The sequence below is a fragment of the Ostrinia furnacalis genome, unplaced genomic scaffold (genome assembly GCF_004193835.3).
Source record: "Ostrinia furnacalis isolate ACB-3 unplaced genomic scaffold, ASM419383v2 OfSCF0465, whole genome shotgun sequence".
In the NCBI taxonomy this organism is placed as follows: domain Eukaryota; kingdom Metazoa; phylum Arthropoda; class Insecta; order Lepidoptera; family Crambidae; genus Ostrinia; species Ostrinia furnacalis.
The window spans coordinates 230,754-258,091 of NW_021130704.1; the positions used below are offsets into that span (position 1 = coordinate 230,754).

The following is a 27,338-nucleotide window of genomic DNA, read 5'->3' on the forward strand; positions in this document are numbered from 1 at the left end:
TTGTGTTATGTCTGTGCAACTTTACAAACATTAAAAGTAGGACCAAATTATTAAACACTCTAATTAGAGGGTGGAAATTTGAGATATCAATTTCTGTATGTGGATCGCGTTGATATTTACCGCAATAGGCAAGTTAAGTAAAAAAGATACTGGTGTCTCAAGTTTCTGCCACTCATAAAAAATATCAAACAGAAATTGTCGTTTTCGGAGCCAGGCCTAAATGAGTATAGTCGAAGTGAAAATAACACATAAGCCCGGTGAAGTGTGGTACTGGAGTCGACTGCGGAATCGTTTGTTGCGACCCTAGTAACGTCAAAAGTTGTGTCGTGTCAATTGCGGATATTTTTGGTACTACTGTTTTGGCCAAAAAAAAATTTTTTGTAATTCTAAAAAGTCCGCAAGCAAAAACATCGTCCTACATAACCTATAATGTTGTTCCTAGTCTGCTGTCGACTCCAGTGACACGCGGTTATTTTACAGTATCGATGTATATCTAGACATAAAAACCTCGGTCACGATTATGAAAGCCGTTTATTACTAATTTTAAAACGTGAAAACGATTCAATCATTGTCAGCGACTTTCATAGAGTGTAACTCTGCTGGGTGCTTTAACCTCTCCCTGTTTCTCACAAAACGTGCAAATTAACATTCCTTCATTGTTTCTGACAGTTCTATGTTCGGTACAAATTGTTTTTTAAATCTTTAACGTTTTCCAAGTAGTTGCGGTGATTAAAAAAATGGAATTGTTGAAATTTTTGTTAGGCAGAGATTATATTTTTCGATTTATTATTGCTTACTTTGTTCCCGGTTGTTGTATTCAATGTAGATGTCGATAAGTACAGTATTTGTTAAGGGGACGGCCCTAAATTCTAATGGGGCGTTTCGACGTGGGCTTTATTAGTTCCGTAACGTACCGCTAATATTAAAATGTCGCTTCATGCTGTCAAAACGTCTAGATTTTTCTAATATGTGTAATTAAACAAAACGTACTGGCATTCTTTACATTGTAAGGCAAGATGAGATAGCTGAGCCTCATATCCTAATCCAAACGAGTCCATACCTTTTGAAGTTTGTCAAATTTCTGAGGGTAGTGCGATAGTTTGGCCCAAAATTTCTATTAGAATCCCACTTTCTGGTTTTTGTTAATGTTATGAAATCTAAAACACAGGGTGGTTGTGATTTATTTTACTTATATCAGTATTAGTTAGTAAATGGCATTATTTCTCTATGCTTCCTTGCATTATTGTTAATTTTTAAGCAGAACACCGAGTTATTAAATATGAAATAGCGTAAGTACCCTCTATGTTTATAATGCTTATGTTAATTAGGAATGGACTACAAATTAAGGTAATTTCGTACCTAAACACAGCGTAAAAAGTAAAGAGCATCCACACATAGAAATATTATGTCTGAGCCAAACTATTGTTCTATCACCTTAAAAAGTTTCCTTGAAAAGTATCTGTCGAATAATATACACGAACATCATATTTACTAGCCCGAGTGAATGAATGCCCATACGTTACATACATATCGGTGAATTAGCTAAGCTTAGGGAGGGATGTATTAGATTACGTGGCGATAATGTATTGGATCTTATCACCATATTCATCACCTCTGTCGATAAAATTTGTGTCTGTATTTTGCATATCAATTGGGCATGAATGAAATTAAAATACGCAGTCATTGTTAAGAATATTTGGGACTTTAAGCAGTTTTTCAGTGTATTTTGTTGTTATCGATTAATCAATATTATCGCCAGTAATCTAAAGCGAACGTTTCCGATTGCGATACAATGTTATAGTATATTTCTGTCTTCGATGGGTACTGTGAACCGCACAACTGTAGCGTTATAATCCGACCGAGTTGAGACGGACGCTGCGTTGTAGAAATCCGTCCGTCGCGGCTCGGTCGCAATCGGCGGTGTTGCCAGGACTAAGAAATTAAGAAAATGTAATTTCACATCGACAATTTTATGAACCATGTTTGGGAATGTAGTCGATGTTGGAAATTAGTTTTATAGCATCGTCCCAGGAGTAAAATAAATCCTATCCCCCAGTAAATTCAGCAAAACAGTTTTATAGTGATTTTGTCTTTTTCTATTCAAGATTCTACGTTTGATAGAACAAAACAAAACACTGAACTATCAACAGTCGAATGTCGGTATGAAACATTTACAAGGGGGCGGGGTTAGTGTTTAATAAATTAACGGTCATTTTCTTAGTTCTCACAACACCCGCCGAGCGTTGGGAGGCATTTTTCGCTGAAAATGTGATAACGGGTTTAGGCTTTAATTGACTGGTACACAGGGCCTTAAGCATCTTCAATTTTATTCTCATCGCCTATTGACTGACGTCAAACCAGCTGGTTTAATTTTTTATATACCTAATACGGCACTAAGTTAATTACTGTCTAAATCCACTCCTAAAGTATAAATGTTAGTGTAAGATGAAATAGTACATGTAAGATTGCGTTTAGTGTGCAATTGTTACTGCTTGCCGCAGAGTAGATGCCGCGCTAGGGACGCGCAGCGATGCAGTATGCAAATACCTTTTTATAGTGGCATCTAATGCGTTGTAATATATGTCATTTTGCAATAAAAATATAGGCTGACTTGCTGACGACTGTATTATGTAGATGCTTAATTTTTGATTATGAACGTATTATTTTTATGAATCTGAGCATTTATAATTATAATCAATGGTCCCTCAGTTTCATGTGTTTGTAATTGAGTACACTTATTGTATAATCTGTAAACATTCCACAGATTATAAAATCTAAATTAGAGAGGAATAAGAACTGGCCATCTGCGTATACAACCGTCTTTGTAATTTCAAATGAAGAATTTGCATACTGTGACGAAAAAATGCGCTCGCTCCACGATGCCATAGACAATATTTAGACGCAACAATCGTTTCATGACGTCTTTCACAAACGAAGCACCAACAATTGCACAATGCAGACCTAGCGTAAGATTTTAATGTATATGTATTGTTCAGATGCAAATATTTAGAAGAATCAGCATGTAAATAACGATAATTTAGTATTAACTAAAATATATAAGCTAACGCACCATTTCTTTGGTGTCGCATTTTTATATAATAAATATTAAATTAGATACATTTGTAGAGGGGGCTCTGAACGCATTTATAACGTTAGTTGAAATGGAAGCTATAGCGGTTATTAATAAAATTGTATATTCATTTGATACTAAATTGAAAATTATATTTTTAAGTATGTAAATGTGTGGCAATATGGAATATTCCTTTGTTATTTTGTTTTCTCGTGCACTTGCTAGAATAATCATTACATTAAATCATTAAACGGTTCATAATTTAGGATTGACTTTCTCGGTTATTTTAAATTAAATGGCTTAGTTCTAATTGAACAATGCCCGTCTCACAAAATTCTTATACGTTTAAGAATTGACGCCATCTGAGTAATACCTTGGACTGATGATTGGAGAATGTATTTATAAAATGACAGCAAAATTGTTTTCAAAGATAAAATGATCTGCCTTGAACAGAAGTATGCCAATTGATAAGTAATGATATGTCAAGGGTGAATCACTTTTTACTGATATTTTTATACATCCGTCGTGCACGAGATAAATTATAAATATTTCAACTATAGTCGCGTATTTTACCGTGTATGTATCATTTTTATTGGTGTTAGGTATAATATTGTTATCAATTGTATATCCCACTTTCTATTAAAGATTGTATCGATTGCTTTATTCAGGTAACAGCTTGTATTGTATATTATTTTTATACAATTGACTTGTGGATGGGTACGCTGTGTGTCATATAATTCGATTGATAGGTATAACGCTGCCGATAATTCTTCCAAATATTGTAAAGCCTCTGAATAATTCAAAATATATTTATATTAACTGTTCAAATGTTTGTTTTATTAGTGCCCTTTTATTTCATGATTTTAATGCTACTTATGTGACTGTATATCAGTGATTTATATCGCGATTAAAATTTATATTCTTTTTAATGCAAGAATCTGCCAAAAACCGTATCACTCGGGACTTCCCCGACTTATGATTACGGCGCCTATACGTGAATGTTATGTTTATCTACTCAACATCGTCAAATTCATATTCAAATTAAAACTGTATCAAAAACACGTTTTACCTACGCGCAATCTACAAAACTTAACGCGTACGAAATCCCAAAGAAGCCATTAATGCTAAAAGTAACAAGTTATTGTTTGTAGAAACACAAAACTGGTTTTAACGTTATTATTACACTCCAAAGCGACTATCGGAAATCTTAAGACCGTACAGATAGTAAGGACATAAACCCACGTATCTATTAGGTAAGAAAGATAATGGACTGTAGCTGGGCTGAGCAAATGGTTTGTTCGTCAGTCGCGAGTGAGGCACTGCCAGTGAGCAGTCCACTGCGCTCGTTCGATATAAATAAACAAAACTAAATTCTATCCAAACGTGTTAAAGTTTCATTTTACAAGATGGCTAAAGTGCTTTTGAGTAAGGAATTGCCGGACATAGAGGTCAGTAAATACAGCTAACTAATTTATTAGACTAGAAAACTAGTTCGGTTGGTACGGACGACACCACATACAAATACTGGTGGCATCTTACGTATTTGTAATAGATGCGATTTTTCAACAAAAATGTGTTCTCGACTGTACTGTGTATGAGTGTTGATTGATAGGTCAATCGCCTATTTCTTTTGTACTGCATCACTGCATGCACATGAGATGCGATTTGCCAACAAAACCAGTCAACGTATGGACAGATAAAACTTGTTCTATTATGTACTTTTTGGTACCTATGTCTATTTTATTTATTAATTGTCGGTACTTCATTAATTAATTTTAATGAATGGTTCATTAATAGATCATAATCATCTAGTAAAATGTTCCTAAAAGATGAGAAGTCATCTCTATGTGGTGCGAATAACAAAATCAAAAATATTTATTCAGTTTAGACCACAAGTGGCACTTATGATGAACGTCAAAAATAATATAGTAAATAATAATTTAAAAAAAAGGTAGCCCTTATGGGGCACTTTACATGTCACCAACCAGCGCTTCGAGACAAACATATGGCAAGTAACTAATAATAAATAACTAAACTGTATTCCACAAACCTTGACTTCGCACAGTATTTGTTTCAAGTTCATAACCACTTATCTACTTGCATATTTATTAATACATGCACAACGTACAATTTTCATTCAAAGCGTGAAGTGGTTCTTTTAAAAGGGAACTTGTAACTTCCTAGTTACTGACGCAGTAGGTACCTACTACTTGTCTTATGGCGCATTAAGATCACAATCTCGTTCTCAACGTGATAAAAATGTAAATACGCTCAAGCTTATTTTTAATATTTCAAGGTTCAATAAGAAAGGAGTTTTTCTACCTACATGATAAACATACCTAAATAACAATTTCCCGTCCTGTGAGTCGCATGTGACACATCTATTGTTTTAGTTAATTAAGTAACTCATATGAAACTATCAATGATTTCTAACTATTGCTAATAGCGCACTCTGACCTCAACAAGTTTGAGATTATTCGTCAACAAATACTTATACTTAGTTAAATGGTAGGGTCAAGGGTTATCTAAGGATCACCCACATTGTTTTTGATAAAATATTATCGGAGATGACGTAAAATTTAAATAACAAAGCAAGAAAACATTGTAGCTGGACACTTTTTTTTATTCTTATTCGGATGATGACTTACTTGACTTACAACGTCCCCTGTAGATGGGGCAGAGGGCGTCCACAACAGTCCTCCATCGCGTTCGGTCTTAAGCTTCGCGTTTGATCTCGCTTCAAGTCTTGCCGATCTTCTTCGCCTCGTCTACCACACTGCGCCGCCAAGTTTTCTTGGGAACATTTGAGTTTTGTTTGGGGGTTCCAATCCAGAGCCTGCTTGGGGATGTGATCGGGATCCCTTCGGAGAGTGTGGTCAACGTAGTTCCACTTGCGGCGCTTGATGTCGATCGGAATTTCGTAGCAGCGTTCCAATAGCTCGACGTTGGAGATTTTATATTCGGAAGACGAACTCCTCCATTCTCCATTTACCTTCTTAGTTTATTTCTTTGCGGGTCTAATGTCCATTCATGTTCTTTGTTTAACACCACTATCGCTAATTTCTTCTTTGATTGAGATTCTCTTTTTACCGGGATCATATTTTCATACAGGTAAGAAAACGGTCTTATCAAACATTCGACAAGTCTTTTCTCTCTTTCATTGACGAGCATTACTAATAGGTTTAAATAATAAACATTTTTGACTTTTCAGAACTTGCTGAGGTTGAACCCTACAGTGAAGCCGTATTCCAATTTGGTCCCATCAGCACAGACCAAGAAGAACAAACAGCACTGGAAGAGGAACGCTGACCGAAAATGCACCGTAAGTTGTTTAACTATCTTACGAAGATATCAAACAGATCGAAGTATAACTTTAAGGAGGAACGACGATTAGTTCTTATACGTTTCGGCATTGAACACCCAGAATTGACTTTTATTATGCCTGGAAAGGCCTAGTAGTTGGACTCTGAGGAATCTCTGATGAAGAAAATTCTCGCCTTCTGGTTGCAGATTAGTTTTCTTAGGTAACTTGTGCCTATGGCCTACGCTGCGTTCAAAATTCATCAGTCACTGTTGGCTACAAGACACCAAACCTGGACCGTTTGATTTAAAAACAATTCCGCGATCGCAACTGAACGAAGTTTAATCTTAATTAAATCAGATTTTTCACGTATTCTGCTATTATTAAAGACCGTTATTTTTCCAGACCTGTCCAACATTGGTAAAGAACTTCGACGACATCAAGCACACGACGCTATCCGAGCGTGGTGCCTTGAGGGAGGCCGCTCGCTGCCTCAAGTGCGCGGACGCACCCTGCCAGAAGTCCTGCCCCACGCAGATTGATGTCAAGAGCTTCATCACCAGCATTGCTAACAGGGTCGGTATTTATCTTTAGTCTTTAGTTCATCAATTTAGATTTAATAAAGACCGCCTAAATTGTGCTGTGACTCTGTGTTCGATTTGGTTTCTTTTGTGAGTCTGTTTTGAGTGGTCTATCTATCGTAGTTGGAAATTGGAATTGTGTTAGCGTACGAAAATCATGAAATCAAATAATGGTTAGACAAAAACCATGTTTAACCACAACGGCGAAGCTCTTGGCTTGCATTTCCACCTGATGGAAAATGATGATCAGTTTGAAGGTGTTCTAATAAACAGAATGCTGAAAATTAGTGGAATACCACTATTAATAGCATCAGCATGTGCATGAATTGTTAAATTATCACTCAAAGAAAGATTATGATAGGTATTTTGATTATAATTGTAAGTAATAAGGTAATAAGTACCTAAGTAGATAAGATAAAACGCGTGCGCAAGGGGCTTGGCTTTTCTTCCTTCCCTGGCAACTAAAGTTTAGTCTAGTAGGTGGGTAGGTATATAGTTTAGTAATGACCATAATTAGGTTGTTTGTGTTTTCTGATTGGAAAACCCCAGTTTACATTCGTTATGTTATAGCTCTTCTCTTGTTTATCATGACCTCATTATTTGTTATTTGTATCTCGCACGCTAGCCATATTAGTAAAGCTGAATAAGTAAGTAGGTATGTTGCTAAATGCTTTCTACGAATTTGTTTACGAATTGGAAATCTAATTAGGTAGGTACCTTACCTACACTCCAAAAACCCGCACCGCTGTAGAGTGTAGAGTTTATGCAAATGCATATTACTAAGTAAATAGTCGTTCATTATTCATTAATTCATTAAATGTTAATTAAGGTTCTTTTATTCTTAGCATAAGAGATAAACTATTTTATCGTCGAAATCCAAATTCGTCACGAATTTCGACGAAGTCATACTTACTTACTTTTACACCTGCTGAAACGACTACAACTTTGACTCGAAATAGACTGTTGATTTTCGAAGCCGTATTTCTTATTTAACGAAATCTTCTACCTACTTCGTATCGTATGATGTACCTATGTAAGGCCCGGATTTCATCAAAGCGAAGAGGAGAGAAGATGTATGTATTTGAATACTTAACTAATCAGATTAGTTTTTGTCATCACGCTTTTCCTCAGCTTCTGGAGATAATTGGACTAAGACTTATAGGACCCGTTTTAAGCTAGTTATCTCAAAATTTCTTGTGTTCCAGAACTACTATGGGGCGGCCAAGACCATCCTGTCGGACAACCCCCTGGGGCTCACGTGCGGTATGGTGTGCCCCACCAGCGACCTTTGTGTGGGAGGCTGCAACCTCCACGCTAGCGAGGAGGGCGCCATCAACATCGGAGGACTGCAGCATTTCGCTGTTGATGTGAGTTTGATAAAAAATTAAGATAATAAGTATGTAAATTGTAAGTACTATCGGCAACAGTGTTAACTACCCATTGCCAGTCATGTCGTCTCGTTCTTTCGCAAAGAATTATCATAATATTGATGACAGCAAGAGCAAAACACTGTGGCCGTGTGTATAGGTACCTACAGCACGTTACTGATCGTACCTATGCATCGAACTGCAGTATTTTTAGATAAGTTTTATTTAGATTGTATTTTACAATAGATCAGTACACCATTAAAGGATATATATATCAAAGTTGTTTATCTTTAAAAGTAGCAGCACAATACGACGTAAAAAATTGAAAAAAAAAAAACAAGTTTATCCATGCCGGGTCTTGAACCAAAGTTCTCATCTACTATTATAGTCCTAAAACAGCGGTAAAACATTCGTTCGTTTCAGCCAAATGACGTCCACTATTGGATAAAAGTCTCCCTCAAGGATTTCCACAATGACCGGTCCTGCGCCGCCCGGATCCTAATAAAACATTACATGAAGGAATCGGGACTTCAAAATTCATATTAACGACATCTACTTGCATGCACCCAAAACTACATTTATCAAAACTTTCTTATCTCTAGATCTTCATGAAAATGGGGATTCCCCAAACCCTGGACCCCAACATCAAGCCGTTACCTCGAGGTGGAAACCAAAAGATCGCGCTCATCGGCGGTGGACCCGCCAGCACCAGCTGTGCCTGCTTCCTGGCAAGGCTGGGGTACAAGAACATCACCGTTTATGAGAAGGAGAAATACTTGGGGGGACTGAGGTATGTTACTTGAGATCACAGATCACAGAAACTAAAAGGAGATGTGACAAGGGGGCGTGGTCGGTGTCGTAGCAATATGCCCAAAAACAGAACACATTGCTCGGTATTTTAAAACGTACCTATTTGCATAAAGTACCTACTTATTATCTTATTTAAACTTATTTATTTTGTATTTGAATGTCAAGGTTAGCTTCAAAGATAAACTGGATAACAATTGGCTTGCCAACAATATTATCAAAGAAATGGATAATTTTATAAGTGATGATTACAACTAGGTAGGGTATTTTAGTTGGTAACCAAAACAATATTGATCTATTACCTAATATTGTTATCTGATGATACTTAGGTACCTATTTACCTACTTATTAAGATTACAGACTTGGTAGATCATTATTCGCGACTCTTACATAAATAATTATAAGAACAATTTCTGTTCTATTCTGGACCTAAAGATATGCCTTATTCTTCCCCAGTTCATCAGAGATCCCCCAGTACCGCCTGCCTTTCGACGTGGTGCAGTTTGAAGTGGACCTGGTGAAAAGCCTCGGTGTCAAGTTTGTCACCGGGAGAAAGCTGTCAGCTAAGGATATCACTGTTGAAGTGAGTTCTACTTATTCTCATTAACACTTACCTATGAACAAATAAGATAAATAATTCTGATGAATCACAAATGTAACTTTTTCTACTTAAAGGTGTTTTATTTAATTCACGCCTTTTTCATATTAATGTGGTTTAAGATTTATTAAAGACTTTAATTTCAGGGTCTTTTAAAAGATGGCCATGCAGCGGTCTTCCTCGGAATCGGTCTGCCTGAGCCCAAAACCGTGCCCATATTCAAAGGGCTCACCCAGGAAATGGGCTTCTATACAAGCAAGGACTTCTTGCCCCTGGTCTCGAAGGGGAGTAAGAAAGGTTAGTTTAACAAGCACTAATATTCCTGTCAACCCCACCTAGCGTAAACAGCTTATGTTAGGTCTGGGTGAGAGTCATACGACAATTATTATTGTCCGTAAAAAACCAACAGGGATCAAACTAAGCACCGACACTCTAATCGCTACACTGTGCGACGCGCGCCCGCAGTGAGTGTGCGAGCGCGTCAGCAACATAAATACGCGCGAGCGATAAGGATGGGTAGCTTGGGGTCATTGGACAAAATTCTACGTGCTCACGGACCAGGCTTTACTATGAGTAGGTATAACTGGTATAACTCAACAAACGACGTAATGATTCTAAATCATCTGATGATGATAATGAAGTAATAATATTTAGTAGGCTCTTGCTCACTGACTGCATTATGATAACGATGATGAATGAATTAACATTGTAGTTGGACGTCTCACGCTGCGTTTTCCGGTACGCGGCCTCCATTCCAGAACCTTGCTGCCTCATCGGCCGTCAGTTCTGCGTACTATGTGCCCTGCCCGTTGCCACTTCAGCTTGCTAATCTGTCGGGCTATGTTTTTATTTATTTTCGTATAGTAGTATGTCAGCGACTTTAGTTCGTTTACGGATTTCCTCATTTCTGATTCGATCTCGCAAAGAAACGCCAAGCATAGCCCTCTCCATAGCACGCTGTGCAACTTTGAGCTTCTGTAGTGAGAGGCCACGTTTCCGAGCCATAAGTTATCACTGATAACACGATTATGATGTTAATGATGATGGTAATATCTTCAGGCATGTGCGCGTGCAAGTCGTCGCTGCCAGAACTGTACGGCAGCGTGATCGTACTCGGCGCGGGAGACACTGCCTTCGACTGCGCGACGTCAGCGTTGCGTTGCGGCGCGCGCAGAGTGTATGTTGTTTTCCGAAAAGGATTCAGCAATATTAGGGCTGTGCCGGAGGAGGTAAGATGATGGACCATTCGGTTCATATACTTAAGTTCATATTTGCCCGAATTTTGATTAAATCGCTTACTGTTTCGTCTCTTCTAATGATAGAGTTTGATTTTGAAGTGAAGTTATTTACGCCCGTATTCACAAACATTACTATGAGGTCTCACAGTGCGCGTGGCGCACAGGGTGACACATGAACTAATCACAGAGCTCTATTCAACGCTGTGCGTTCGATTTGCTGCTTTACTTAAGCAAGCATCGTTTTTGAATACCGGCATTAGATACCTATCCTATACCTTATAAATAATAAGTTAGTACTCAATGTGTAGGTCTTATACCAAAATCCTAATACCTAAGTATGGAATTAAGTAAGTCTTTTTGTTTTTAGGTCGATTTGGCGAAGGAAGAAAAGTGTGAATTCGTACCATTCATGTCGCCACAAGAAGTTATAGTGAAGGATGGCAAGGTAACTTTTAGTATATTTAGGTGTAGGTACCTACTTTAAAAAAAATTTACACACTGTTTTTTTTCCTAGTTACTTACCTAGCACTTAATCCGATAATTGAATAATCTCGTATAATATTTTTTTATTAACTTCCAGATTGCAGCTCTGAAAATGTGCCGAACCGAACAACTGGATGACGGAGAATGGATCGAAGATGTCGACCAAATACTGCAGCTGAAAGCCAACTTTATAATATCGGCGTTTGGATCGGGATTGTACGATGCCGATGGTAAAGATATTTTTCTAACTTTTGCCGCGTTAATTTTTGTTTACCACAGAGTCTACCTACGAGTTATTAAAGCCAAAAAACACAATCTGGGACGTACGTAAGGAAATAATATGAATTTTCAGATCCCTTGAAAATCGATACACACCTACTGCCTTTCTATTTTCCCCTAAGATGGGAATCTTTATTTAGATATACCAAAATGTATCAAAATTGGTTTAGCGGTTTTGGCTATTAAGGAAACAACTGAGACCTACCTACATACCTAGCTATTTTTGGAATAAAGTAATTCTAATTATCCTTCCTTTTTCAGTCAAAGACGCGATGTCAACCGTGAAACTAAACCGATGGGGCCTTCCTGAAGTGAACAGTATGACGATGCAGAGCGCAAGTAACCCTCAAGTATTCATCGGGGGAGACTTGGCCGGGGTCGCCGAGACCACGGTTGAGTCGGTGAATGACGGCAAGACCGCCGCTTGGTACATGCACTGCTATTTACAGGTTAGTTCTGGTTCCAAAGTGTCACTGAATGGGCTGATCTCATCATCATTAGGTCATTTAGTCTCAATCCTCAAATTTTCATCGGGGGAGACTTAGCCGGGGTGGCAAAGAGCACGGTTGAGTCGGTCAATGACGGCAAGACCGCCGCTTGGTACATGCACTGCTATTTACAGGTTAGTCCTGGCTCCAAAGAGTCACTGAAAGTGCAGATTTCAAATTATCATCAGGTTAGTTAGTCTCCACTGCAGGAGGATGTCTCTTTCTAATTTACCAGAGATAAATATTTGGCCTACACTCTCCATGCAGTTAAACTTTGCAGTTGGGTGAAACTAGTTCTCTTCAGGGCCTATCTATAAGTTTTACGTAGTAAGTAGGTACGTCCCACCCAACTATAGCTTAAGCAAAAGTAGAAGATTTATTATGGATCTCATACATCTCCAGGCGTAACTTGCAGAGCATTTCTTATAGAGAGGTTTAAGAGACGTAAAACGAATAGTTTAGTCAAGTCTCTTCTTCGGATTATCTAGGTTCTCTAAACCTAAGAACATACAGTTTTTATTTTGATAAACGATTACCGTTTTACTTTCAGGGTCTCCCATTCGACTCGCCAATCGAACTACCGAAGTTCCACTGCCCAATCGACGATGTAGACCTGTCAGTGGAAGTCTGTGGCATAAAGTTCGAGAACCCCTTCGGGCTGGCCAGCGCGCCGCCCACCACCAGCGCGGCCATGATCCGCCGCGCCTTCCAGCAGGGCTGGGGCTTCGCCGTCACCAAGACATTCGGCCTGGACAAGGTAAACAGCTGCTATATGTAGATTCTTTCGCTAATGTTTGAGTGTTAATGGTCACACGCTAAATTATCCATGAGTGCACACGCACACCACAATAATGACGCTCGGATTGCTCGGATCATACTCGCCGCACTCCGCACCTCCCTCGACCAAACTAGTGTGACGCGTCTTCGTGGATGAAACTATCTATAGAACTACTTATTTATACCCAGATCTTGCTTAATCTGCTAGTCGACCACTAGCTTTACTATGATTCGTTGCGCCTTCGAGTAAGGCTGAGGCTTCGCTATTTGCGGTCACTATCTAACAAGGCAAAAGCTGATGGACTATGGCTAGGTTCTCTTTAGAAGACCCATTGACTTGGACGAATAGCCCGTCGAGTGTGGTCTGTGGAAAAGATATTGAGAACTTTTGGTCTAAAATTAAATCCAATAGAAGTAGACGTGTCTGTAGACCACCAGCGCGGCCATGGTCCGCCGCGCTTTCCAGCAGGGCTGGGGCTTCGCCGTCACCAAGACTTTTGGTCTGGACAAGGTAAACAGCTGATAGAACTACTAACTATGGTTACGATATACCCAGATCGTGGTAAAACTGTTTGTCCTCCACCAGCTAAACTATGATTCGACGCGTCTTAGAGCAAGACTGGGGTTTCACGTTTACTAAGACTTTTGGCCTGGACAATGTAAGCAGTTGGTGGAACTACTTAGTATAGTTACAATAATTATGCCCATCCTCAATATAGGGCTGGCGCGGATGTGTAGGTATAACCACAGCTTTTGTGTTTGTATAACATTGATGGTCATGCAATAAATAGGGAGTACTCGTAGGTATCATATAGGTTTCGAAGAACAGCCCTTTCGATTTTTACCACCAGCAGCTCTGCTTATATGAGTACAAGGCAATCGAGTTTGCGCACCTGGCGGGCGTGACGTTACATCGACGGTCTGGTACGAACTGGGACAAAGGGGATCACCCAGGTGATCAAATTGGACCCCAAGCGACGCTTTGGTGTCCTTTGATCACCTATGGATAAGAAGTCCACTTTGATCACCTAGATGTGAAATTTGGCTTTTACTGATACTTTAAAATGTTTGTTCCAGGACTTGGTAACCAACGTATCGCCCCGGATAGTTCGCGGCGTGACGTCAGGCGAGAACTTCGGGCCGGGCCAGGGCTCCTTCCTTAACATCGAGCTGATCTCCGAGAAGTGCGAGGCTTACTGGTGCCAGAGCATCACTGAATTGAAACGGGACTTCCCTAACAAAGTATGTGTTCGCATTCTGAATAATTTTAGTTAACTAGCTTTTGCCCGCGACTTCGCACGCGTGAAATTTTGTCTCACAGAATTTTTTTATCGCACGCGTCTCTACTTCAAAAACTAGGATAAAATCTATCCTATGTCCTTTTCCGAGACTCAAACTGTCTATCTTTAGAATCTAATTGGTTCAGTGGGAGTTACTTATTACTTTCGTATTTAAAATATTTTCCGGGAGTTTTGTAAACTGGGAATTTTATAAATTTTCTTGTGCTCTTTTTGAATTTAAACTATGCGACTGCGTATCGTAGCCGCGCGCAACGCCATATTGCAAAAATGGCCTAAACCATTATTACTCGTATAAGCTCGTATAATGCAATCAATCAATCAACAATAATTGTTATAGCTTTTAGTTATTATTCCGAATTTCCGAGAAATGTAAGAAAGATGTAGGTTGGTAGGATGACCCTATCATAGGATATGAAAATTATTTATAATCTTGTCTCGATTGCAGGTAGTAATAGCGTCTATAATGTGTTCGTACAACGAGCGGGATTGGACCGAGCTGGCTCAAAAGGCAGAAGCGGCGGGATCCGATGCGCTGGAGCTGAACCTTTCGTGTCCTCACGGCATGGGCGAGTCAGGCATGGGGCTCGCTTGTGGGCAGGTTAGACCAATATTTAACTGCTGGGCAAAGGCATAATGCTATTATTTAGCCTGATAGTTGGCGATTGTTAACACTGAAGAATTCAGACTTTGTCCATTGTACAGACAAGCCACGTCAATATCACAAAAACTGAGGCATCTTTTGTGTTTAGTCCAATGCAGTTATTGGTACAAGGAACAAGACGTCCCAAGATTTTCCTTTACTACACCCAGAAGTCCACTATCTACTTACCTATACTTCAATGGACTTGCTTTATACAAAACACTTATGCGAAATAAGTACCTATATTTACCTCACCTACTTACTACTACTACTACAACCTGACAACTTTTTTCAGGACCCTGTGTTAGTAAAAGGCATTTCTGAATGGGTGCGAAAAGCGATCAAGATTCCATTCTTCGTGAAACTCACTCCTAACATCACTGACATTGTGTCAATCGCTGTGGCGGCGTACGAAGGTACCCTATTTCAAATGTTATTTGTTAGCATTCGTAGTAAGTCACACCCGTGACCCTAAGTCAGTGCCGTATTATCCATAAGGCACTTTAGGCCAGTGCCTAGGGGCCCACTATGACCAGGGGCCCAGCACTCCCGATTAAAAAATGAAAAAAAAAAAGATAATATTATGTTAAATATTATTTTTATTCAACAAAACTCAAACCACCTCAATCGTCATATTTCGATATTGTGGAACTTAATTCATTTTCGTAACGTTTAGGCCAGTAGAATTTGATTTTAAATCGGAAATAATTCCTACAAAAGATTTTATTGTTTTGATGGCTTCATTTGTTGCCCATGAATACTATCCTAGGTTTTCGACGTCGGCGGAGTTATGCTTAAGTGGTGGGGCCCCCCGAAAGGGTCATTTTTGCGGTTTTACTGTTATACCGCGTAAAGGACTTAAGTACTGTATCGAAAACTGATCTTTATGACGGTTGAAGGACATTCGATCCTGCATTTAATAAGACCAAATTCATATGTTTTGGACAAACCGTTCTCGTGCTTATCTTCGAGAAAGTAGAAAATATACGTATAATTAATGACCCTCTCTACGTCCAATGGCTCGTCACCCGCAGGGTCCCAAACCTTGAAAAGGGCCGCCTTAACCAGCGTATCCCTGTCAACGAGTTCTGCACCTCTTCTCTGCACTCTTCTGAACGACTCTGTGTTATCTACTATGGCTGCCCCTCTTCCTTGTACCCTACTGCACGACTGCGTTGCCTAGCCGTACGCCTGGTCCAAGGTTCGACGCCACAAAATCAACTTCGTACGCGTGAAAATAGTTTGAATACTATTTCCCGTGTTTGCAACATTTTTCTTTACTGCTTCGTCCCTATTAGTCTATAGCCTTCCTCAATTTACGAGCTAGCTATCCCACACAAAAATAATTATTTAAATCAAACTAGTAGTTTCTGTGATTAGCGCGTTCAAACAAACTCTTCAGCGTTTTAATATGAACCTGTTGTTGTTGATTTTTGGAGTCGAACCTTGGACCAGCTGTAAGACTTGGCAACACAGTCGTGCAGGAGGGTGGGTGCAAGGAAGAGGGGCAGCCACAGTAGATAACACAGAGTCGTTCAAGAGAGTGCAAGGAAGAGGTGCAGCAACCGTAGTAAAGGAACGGCTGGGATGAATAAGGATAGACGAATCCAACTCGCGAGGCTTAACAGGAATATGCTGGTTAAGGTGGCCCTTTTCAAGGCTTTGGAGCTTGCGGGTGACGAGCCATTGGACGTAGAGGGTCATTAATTATAGGTATTTTGTCGAAGATAGGCACGAGAACGGTTTGTCCAAAATATATGAATTTGGTCTTATTCAATGCAGGATTAAATGCCCTTCAATCATCATGAGGATCAGTTTTCGATATTGCAAGTCCTTTACACGGTATAACCGTAAAACCGCAGAAATGCCCCTTTCGGGGGGCCCCACCACTTAAGCACAACTCCAACGAAGTCGAAAACCAAGGCTAGTCTTAAAGAGCAACAAATGAAGCCATTAAGGATTAATTTAAGGAAATGTATGTACAACAATGCAATGTAAGAAATGTAAAAAATGTTAAAGTTGTTAAATAAACTTTTATTTATTTATTATTTATTTATTATTAAAACAATGAAAACTTTTGTAGGAATTAGGGGAAAGTAGTACGAGATGATCCCCTTAAGCGGGAATCGCTGTAAAAGACATATTTTTCAAGGTAAACCAAAAATAAAGACGATTACTACTAGTATATTTATCTATCCAACTTTTCTTATACTCAAAACCAGAAATTAATTGAGGTTTCATTAAAATATTTCATTTTTTGCAAAACCTTACAAAGTGATCATCTTGTACACCCCTGTGGGTAAGATGATCCCCCAGGTAGGGGTAAGATGATCCCTATGATTCTATTCTATGATCTATTCTTTTCTGGTTATAATCCTTTCGGAGTATCTAATTATGCGAACAAATCGTTAAAAAGTTAAAAAAGAAAAACATTTACGAATCAAATAACGAAAATAACTGATTCTTTCTTAGTACCTGCTAAAAAGCGTTTAAATAATTGAAACGCTTTTTGGCTAGAGCTGTGTTGAATATATCACAAATAAATTCACCTGCTTCATCACCCTCTACCCCAGCACATGCTTTATGGCCCCATTTTCCACATGCATAACATTTTATCCATCCTTCACCCTTGGTATCGCCTGAAAACTTTTCTGTTCAGTACAGCCACTCAGTGTCATCTCCTTCAGACTCAGGTGAGTTATATGAAGTTCTCTTTCTTTTATTTCACTTCCCTTTACCTACTCCAATGACTTTTTTGTTTTAATTCCCAGGGATCATCTCGTACATATAGGAAGGGATCATCTTGACCCAAGTCCCACTTTTTGTTAAATATTTGCTAAAATAATCTACAAGTACGCGGCTACGTTTTTATGGCCAAAATATTAAAATTAAACATAATAGAAAGCCTAACGACAACAGTAATTACATTTAACATTGTTTGAATAAAAGTAACATAAGCTCAAAGTCATGCCTATTTTAGATCAGAAGTACACAATTTTTCTTTTTTCTCGTCAAATTCGATGTATCGCTCACGCCACCATTACGATTTGACTGAGGCGGGGATGTGTCCAGAGCTATGTTTTACCAGTGAAAGAAACTAAATGACGTTAGTGGTTTCAGCACAATCGCGAAAGATCATCTTACCCCAGGGGATCAACTCGTACTACTTTCCCCTATTACCGATTTGATTGATTTTCATGTCTTATTCTACATGCCTAGTTAACATTACTGCTTTGCTTTACATGATTATACAGGGTGGAAACGATAAGTGATCTCACTCGATTATTTCTTAACGATACAAGATATCAAAAAACTAGTTACTGATGCTGAAAGTTCTTCATGAGCTCTATTAAATGGTACCAATAATAGGTTAAAGAATAAACTGGATCTATCCGAAAAATCAATGTTTCCGGCTTCCATACATTTGGTACAGCATCATATTATTAAAAACTACAAAAGATATCGTAAAACTGGTTACTGATCCTGAAAGTGCTTCACGAGCTCTTTCAAACGGTACCAATAACAGGTTACAGAATAAACGGAATTTATCTAAAAATTCAATGTTTCCATCTTCCATACATTTAGTTTGTGGCGAAAGTCTTTTCACTTGAAGGAAGGCGTATACCTTTGCAATGTGATGACTGAAGTCTGTTGTTGATGATAATAACCTTCATTTTATTTCGTAATGTAGACAGTAAAAATTTCCTAAGGCGATTTTGTGGTATGAAATTAAGAAGGGGGGGCCCGAAACGAGCTGTGCCTAGGCCCCGAAATGGTTAATCCGGCCCTGCCCTAAGTACTCCTGTTTGAATAACATGGACGTGATGTTCCATTGCTTCTAGGTGGCGCTAGCGGTGTTTCTGCCATCAACACCGTCTCCGGCCTTATGTCTGTCAAAGCCGACGCTACACCATGGCCTGCTGTTGGTATGTACCTATGTCTATTTTTATACGTATGAAAAATAAAATTGTATTGGTCCCTTTTGGATCGACTTGAAAAGAGTAAGGCTGAGTTGCACTACCTAACTTTGACCGTAACCTTAACGATAACCGGTGTTTTTTGTATGGAATTTGACAGATTTTCGACGTTTGTCAAAGTTAATCCAGCCTAAGTGTTCTCAGTTTCACTTGTTTGGCTCAACCGATTTTGATGCGGTTTTCAGAAAAGTATTTGTATAGTTAATTGAGCACCACAATCAACCTCTAGGATTCTCTATTCCAATAGTGCCTTCCAAAGTAAGAATGTAATTTTAAACTTTTCAGTTCTCCCTAAAAGACTGGTTTTTTTTACAATGAAATGGATATCTCTATCGTTCTATTTTGCAAGGCGTCGAAAAGCACACGACATACGGCGGGGTGTCCGGCAACGCGACGCGTCCGATGGGCCTCCGCGCCGTATCCGCGATTGGGAATAAGCTGCCCGGGTTCCCAATACTGGGCATCGGCGGCATCGACTCTGCTGATTCAGCATTGCAGTTTATAATGTGCGGAGCGCCAGTTGTGCAGGTTAGTTACTTCAAACTGTTTATCAGATCCAAGAAGATTTTTCCTCTGAAGATGTAAAATCAAGAAGGCCTCCCAATAGGTTGATCAATGATATGGTGAAGTAAGTACCTACCTATAAGATTTTAAACTTTCGCGTTCCATTTCAATTAAAATTAATTATTGAGTTACAATATGTAGGTACTCACAGCTTGACGTTTCGGCTGCAGCATTTTCAGGACATGTGCATAATCTATCTATCTATCTATGTCAGCCTTTGGGTTCGCCTTCGAACATAGGCATAATGTAACTCATTAATAAACGTCGCGTTAAGACCCGTGTCTTACCATTTTAATTGATATGGTGAATGTTGCGGAAAACACCTGGTAGCGGGCAGCGCAGGACCGGTCCTTATGGAAATCCTTAGGGGAGACCTTTGTCCAGCAGTGGACGTGATTTGGCTAAAACGAACGAAAGAACGAAGCTATAAATAGGTACTTATGTAGTTCATCGTCTAGCTAGAGGTTACCAACGAACTCTTAGTTAAATTAATGTGAACTAAACATGTAAGCGCTTTGGTTTTTCTGTAAGCTTATTATGTTGCTCATTGATAAATAAATATCGAATCGGCGCGTACGATGCCGAAACTTCTTGTCGGCTTATTCTACTTCCAAACCACTAATAATCCTATTCTATGATCTTCTAGATCTGCAGCGCCGTCCAGAACCAAGACTTCACGGTGGTGGAGGACTACATAACGGGCCTGAAGGCGCTGCTGTACTTGCGTTCTATTGGCCTGGACGGCTGGACGGGCCAGTCGCCGCCCACCTTCAAGCACCAGAAGGGGAAGCCGGTGGAGACGTTGTACGACAACGATGGAAAGGTAATCTCATATATTTTAAATATTTATAACTCAAAGGTGACTGACTGACTGATATAGTGATCTATCAATGCACAGCCCAAACCACTGGACAGATCGGGCTGAAATTTGGCATGCAGGTAGATGTTATGACGTAGGCAACCGCTAAGAAAGGATTTTACGAAACTCCACCCCTAAAGGGGTAAAACGGAATCCACGCGTACGAAGTCGCGGGCGGCCGCTAATACATAGCTAGGTAAACATAATTCTGGACTATACATACAATACGGGCGAGTTATCAATTGGTGTCTTTTGGTGTATCTTTCGCGGTATAGGTACCTTTTTCAACAGTTTTGCAAAGGTCTTATAAATAATTCAATTAAACTTACACACAAAACTGTATTGCTTTTGTTAATTATGGTGGAATCAACTGAAGTTTTAGTACCTAACCTTGCCTCAATATTAATGATTTAAATTACTTTTTCAGGTTCTAGCTCATTTCGGCCCATACATCAAGAAGCGTGAAGAGCTGCTGCACGAAAAGCGACTGAATTCAGAACTGTTGGGCAGCAATAAGGTCGACACTTACGTGAACGGCAAGGTCAACGGAGTGGCCGAAATCCCCAGAATCCAAGACGTGTTGGGCCTAGCTCTTTCTAGGGTCGGGACTTACAAACATTTGGACAATACGAAGCAAGTGGTTGCTTTGATCGACGATGTAAGTGTACCTACTAAAACTTTTTTGTAAAGTTATATGCATGTTATAGCGAGGTTTATGCTCGTTTTTACCATCAATCCCTAATTTTTAAGTGACCACTATAAAAACAAAATTCTTGTTATGGGTTACCATAGGGAGTCACTCAAAAATTAGGGATTGATGGTGAAAACGGATATTAGACTAGCATTAAAACTTATAGAAGTTGACTTCTGCAAGCTGTTTATCACTGTGTAAATGGCTGGCAAGCCAACTTCTGCGAGATTTATACATTGTGACTTGCGGAAATCAACTTCTGCAAGTTTTATTGCTAGTTTTTAGACTTTAGCGAGCGAGGTTTAGAATGTGAGTTGAATTACAAGAACTAATTTGTGTAACATAGATAAAACACCAATAAATTACTTAATACTAAAACACCAACGATTGTTGTTGTAGTTTCAGATACCTAGTTATTGTGGTTAATTCGCTCTCTGCGCTGGATGTAATGTTTAAATATTATATTTGTTTCCAGGACATGTGCATAAACTGCGGAAAATGCTATATGGCGTGTGCTGACTCCGGCTACCAAGCCATTGAGTAAGTTGTCATGGAAATCCTAAATAAAACCCCTATACAAAACTATAGCTTGAAAATTTCAGGAGTGAAAGAGTGAGAGAGTCCGAACAGTGCGCAGTGGCGCAGCGTAGCGTAGACTTAGGTCCGACCAATCAGTTTTTCGACCATAGTTGAGCAGAGAGATGTGAAAATCTTGGTTATTCAAAAAAGTTAGCAGAAAGGCGCTGGACCCAGGCCGCTACCAAACAGTCAAAATGGAAGTCATTGGGGGATGCCTATGTTGGCGTATGTGGTATGTGGACGTCCTATGGCTGAAATGATGATGATGCCATATGCTATGATTGAAATACATCTCGTTTTATCTCCTATCCTCTCCACTTGAGGTCAGCTACCTGGGTAATTAATTGAAGTTATTTTCCTTTTCAGATTCGACCCTCAGACCCATATTCCGCATGTGACAGACGACTGCACCGGCTGCACCTTGTGTCTATCTGTGTGCCCCATTATTGATTGTATTTCGTAAGTATCTACGCTCAAACTTAGTTAAATGGCTCGCTAATTTATTTGCAGGACTTAAATAAACTAAAGCCTGTTGTATACGAGGGCGGCACTGAAAATTTCGGGAATCAAGCAAGTGAAACAACATTACTATTTAAAAATGTATTTATTGCTTTTTAAAGTATTCTCCGCGAAATTTGACACATTTTTCCATACACGAAACCAATCATTGAAGCAACCATTCCATTCGGAAGTTTGGGTCTCCAAAATGGCCGTTTTGTAGGCGTCCACAGCTTCTTCAGGTGATGAAAATCACTGACCACGCAATTTATTCTTTATTTTAGGGAAAGTATAGAAATCATTAGGGCTTAGGTCGGGGCTGTACGGCGGATGGTCTAATAATTCTATGTTTTCTTGCTCTAAAAACTCTTTTGTTCTGTTCGCGGTGTGAGAACTCGCATTGTCGTGATGGAGGATGATGCGGCGGTTGCAGTTCTCTTTACGGAGTTCAGAAACGACTTGTGGCAAACAAATGCTAGCATACCATTCTGCATTAACTGTTCTTTGTCCCCCAAGAGGAATAGTCGCAACATGGCCGGTTTTGGAGACAAACGTAGCCACCATTTTTTTTGCAACACTCCGTGAACGAACAATTTTTGTTGGCTTTAACTCATTTTCGAACACCCAAACTCGTGACTGGTTTTTTGTTTCGGGTTCGTACGCATATATCCAGGATTCATCACCTGATACGATGTTGTATACAGCATTTGAGGATCCTGCATGTAATCTTCCGAGAGTTCTGACGCACCAAGTAACGGGAGCCGCTTTTTGCTCTTCACAGAGCGAATGCGGTATCCATCGGGAAAACAACTTTTTTACACCTAATTGTTCATGCAAGATTATTTGTATTTGACTCATGCCAATGTCTAAAGTTGCCTGAATTTCGCCGTATGTCACATGTCGATCTTCTTCAATCAGCTTACGCACAGCATCAACGTTATCTTGGGTGACTGCAGTTTTTGGACGACCTTGACGGGGACCATCACTGAGCTTGACACGTCCACGTTGAAATTCAGCAAACCAGCGATAAATTATGGTTTTGGATGGGGCTTCATTACCAAATGCAGAAATCATCCGGTCAACACACTGTTTTTGTGTTAAACCACTCTGAAAGTCATAATAAATCATCGCTCTTCAATTTTCTCGAGTCAATTCCATTTTCTCAACGACTAAACAAGTTTCACAAGACCTTGTGATAAGACCGAGAATCTTTTTTTAAATAAATAAATGGTATTCGATGCTTAAAACCAAGGTGTTTGCAATTAAAAATATTTTAATATGATAGGAACAGTGGAAATATTCTATTCCCGATACTTTTAGTGCAGCCCTCGTAAAAGCTCGTTCAGTACAAGCTGTGTGCTTGATGTCCCAGTGACTTTGTGAATCTTGTAGAAGTGGGCCCCAGGTTCGATTCCTAGCCAAAACTCAGAACTAGAGTCCCCTATTAGCGAAATTAAATTTGACATAACTCGCGCTAGGCTGTCTTGACGATATTGTGTATTGGCTAACACATATTTTTTAATTGATTAAAGTGATTTTTATAAAAGTTATTAACATAAATTATTTTTTATCCACAGAATGGTCCCAAAGAAAATTCCCCACGTCGTCAAAAGAGGATTACACAAAAACGTACACGCTATAACACCGCTGGATGCAGTCTGCCAATAAGCTAATATCATAAATGAAAATACTTTATCATATCTTGTATAAAAATATATTGAAAAAGTTAATACCAATAAAAACTATTTTAATTTGTTAGTTGTTTGTATAATTGTTCTGCGCTCTTTCTAGCATAATCCCATGAATACACCCAATGATTTGTTGGATTTACTGACAATGTCAAAGCAGATATGGGCTTCGGACAGTTATAATGGCTCTTATTCACTATGTTCGATCCTATATTTGTTTTGTTGTGTAGTTGTTCGCAAATGAAACATTCAAACCGTTCAACGGTGTCCAATCCATCAGTCTGATACGGTCTTTCTTTTAATTCTTTAACAAGTTTTGTATTTGTAATAATCTGTTTAGTCTTATGCTCTAAGTACTCTTCATACAAACTGTCATTTGCCAAAAGCTTCTTTAAATGCGTACTTAAAATTTCTGGGGTTGTAAAATCATCTAAAAGTATAGCAGATTTATCATTCGGAAACCAATCTTTTATTGACGGAGATCCAAAGTAAATCGGTACACTCCCAACTTTGATGGGCCTCCAAAACTTTTCAGTGATATAATCCTCACAGACTCCATTCTCTATTGCAATCACAAACTTGTACCTTGCAACAAAATCGAGAAAATCATTCTCATTTAAGTTATTTAAGTAGTCACCTGTGAATTTTTCAGGCATTTCTTTATTCTTAAGGCATGCTCCGTAAGAATCTATTTCTATATGCTTCATAAGTTCTTTCACGTAAGAGTCTCTTTCCGTGGAAGTTTCACAATCACTCTGTAGATACATCACTGGAGCTATTTCAGTCAACAACATATTTTTTACTTTAGTAGAAACAAAGTGTTGCCCATCTGTTACAGCTTCCAAAGACTCCAGATATTGCAAAGGAAATGGCACATTACTATGTCTGCTAAACGTAGCAGAGAAATTGAATAAATTGAGCATGGGTTCATGCATCAGTTCCTCCAAATTCCTTGGAGACTCCTCATGATACAACCCCCATACATCTTTAGAGTTTCGAGGCGGCAGGTCATCTACCTTAATTTGGCTTCCATAAAATAAGTATGCCTCAACTTTGTAGGCATGGCTCTCGTTTCTATCACTAAGCATATCACATTTAATATTTCTGGCACATGTTCTAGTTCCAACAAAACCACCAAAATTGGAGGTCCACCACATAATCACTGGATGTTTAGGAGTGAGCTTTGCACCACCCCAATTTTTACTTCTCAAATTATATTTGCAAGTAAAATACATTATCACAGCAACAATGATTAATATCCACAAACATTTATGCACAGAGTTTCTTCGAATCCCTGATGTCAACCGTAATAACATTTTAAATAAACGGAATGTAAAAAACTTGATACAGTTCACAAGAGCTTGTAATACTTTGGTACACATTTTTAAATAAAATATATTTGAACTAGCCACATTTAATTGTAACAGGATGTAGTATTATCACACTTCAGGATAAGTATGAGTAATCAGCGTTATGGCACTGTAGATAATTTCAATATTTTTAATATGTCCAGCCTCTTTCCTTGTGCATGTAATAAATATCCATGCTGAAGGCTATGATAAGGTCAAGGTAGAAGAGGCCGTATATGGCTCCTCGGACTTCTCCACTGAGGAAGAGGCTGATCATTGCGAGTGCTGTGATGAAGAGTTCGGTGGCAACGTAGTATAGTTCTGCCTCATATTGTACCTGGTCGACAACGTATAGCACCATGAATAGCACGGACAGCATGAGCGTGGGGGCGGCCACCAGGCATTGCAAGAGGTCCACTGGGTCCACCACATGGGGGAGAACATTGAGTAGGAGGGCCACTACCTAAAAGTAAGACACGACGGTTTGTTCACTTTTGCATAGAACTTTAAAAAAAAATGGATTTTAATATTAATTTAGAACGCTGTAAAATTCTGTTAAATGCAAAAAATATTTTGTAATTTTCTTTGTCTTAAAACAAAGCTCATGACTATCAATCGAACTAGTATTATATTATCTGTGCTAATTCTGAAATAAACTTTCTTCTAGCAAGAGTTAATTGTAAATATGGAATAATAAGTGTAATCATATTCTCAAAAATTTTATTCACATAAAACATTACTTGAACAGTACAAAGCCTCTTTCCTTGAAAACATAGTACTGATCTATACATAGGGCAACAAATAAATGGGTAATAAATACACCGTACACGGCACCAACGGCACTCATGGACAGTACATTAGCGGTTAGGCCCGTGGCACATAGGAATATTTGTATTGCAAGGTATAATTGTTCGGCTAAATCGTGTACTTGATCCACTAAATACAGCACCACGAACATAACTGACATTATAACCGTCGGGGACACGGCCAGGCAATACATGACGCCCGGTTCAGTCATGATGAACGGTAGGATCATGAGAAGCATTGATATTACCTAAAAGTAAACGCATTCATGTTTTGATTGGATCGAAACATATTCTTACCTGCCTAACTCATTGTTCACATCAATTTAATCGAAGTTATTCGATTCTCATGTACTTGTTAATCTCATAAAGGAGTTCAAAAACTAAAGGTTAAATGTTTACTACTTAATTTAGATAAATATTTAGCGGAAAAGTAAAATCTAATTTAAAACCGCGGAAAATACAGGAAAATGAAATTCACAAACTTTTGACATGACAGAATATGACAGAATGATCAGCTGATTTATTTGAACGTCTGTCAGTTGATTTATTTGAACGACTGCTAGCCTCCCCTTCAAAAGCGGGACATTCTTGTCTATGATATACACCTACTGAATCTAAAAATTATTTAAGGGCAGGCCTTTACTAGTTAAAATAAAATAAACAAAAGATAAAATAAATTAAATGTATATTAATGGAATAATTACAGTTTAACGTTTACGCGCAACTAAAAGTACATCCTCTTTCATTAGCTATCAGAAATAAATCAAGAGACAATGCAGTCAACAGTCCAAAATACAAAACACCATACAGTAACCACAACCACACCCTTACTAAATTTAATAAAAAACATTGCATAAAAGCACCAAATGTAAACATAATTTGAAAAAATAAGTACATTTTCTCCATGAATAAAGGTACTTTTCTCCGTAAATATAGGGCAATGAATATTAACGATATAATAAGCGTAGGCCCAGTAGATATGCAGTACATGTGTCCTTTTGGCCTTGGTAATATCAGTGGTAATACCGTGATTACTAGAGAAATACCCTACAACCAAGGAAATACAAACAATAAAATTATTGGAGAACGATCTAAATGAATATTGTTCTTCAATCCTCATACGAGGCGAATGAAGGGATTTTTTTTTCTATGAAACTCTATTTGCAACTTTGATAATGTAAAATTGAATCAATTCAAAATACTTACAAATTCTACTAGTTTCATGATAAATATGTTGTATTTTATTAATTCATTCCATTTTTTATCCACTGGCACAGAATCTGAAAATGAAATAATTGGAATTGGAGGTCACTAATATAAAGCTCACTCAACCCAGTTATTGATAATATCGTTTACTGACTTTCATCTAATGAATAAGTTACTTTAACGACGTATTG

General features: G+C 38.6%; 2 protein-coding genes across 2 annotated transcripts; one reads left to right on the plus strand and one right to left on the minus strand.

Moving 5' to 3' along the window:
• The first annotated feature begins 4,361 nt into the window (after window positions 1-4,361).
• su(r) (dihydropyrimidine dehydrogenase su(r)) lies at window positions 4,362-23,813 on the plus strand. Its single transcript, XM_028322472.1, has 22 exons — window positions 4,362-4,518; window positions 6,282-6,392; window positions 6,777-6,947; window positions 8,158-8,319; window positions 8,922-9,109; window positions 9,583-9,709; window positions 9,871-10,021; window positions 10,784-10,953; window positions 11,330-11,407; window positions 11,543-11,675; window positions 11,986-12,173; window positions 12,763-12,969; window positions 14,067-14,231; window positions 14,736-14,888; window positions 15,226-15,346; window positions 18,773-18,856; window positions 19,257-19,435; window positions 20,118-20,294; window positions 20,758-20,988; window positions 21,497-21,561; window positions 21,967-22,059; window positions 23,676-23,813. The coding sequence occupies exons 1-22, from the start codon at window positions 4,477-4,479 to the stop codon at window positions 23,764-23,766; spliced, it is 3,087 nt and encodes a 1,028-aa protein (XP_028178273.1). The 5' UTR covers window positions 4,362-4,476; the 3' UTR covers window positions 23,767-23,813.
• FucTB (alpha-(1,3)-fucosyltransferase 10) lies at window positions 23,794-25,189 on the minus strand. Its single transcript, XM_028322485.1, has one exon. It carries the CDS (start codon window positions 25,166-25,168, stop codon window positions 23,846-23,848), a length of 1,323 nt encoding a protein of 440 aa, XP_028178286.1. The 5' UTR covers window positions 25,169-25,189; the 3' UTR covers window positions 23,794-23,845.
• Window positions 25,190-27,338: the final 2,149 nt, after the last annotated feature.

Coding starts and splice junctions, on each gene's coding strand:
- FucTB (XM_028322485.1), bottom strand. CDS start 25,168: ATGTGTACCAAAGTATTACAAGCTCTTGTGAACTGTATCAAGTTTTTT.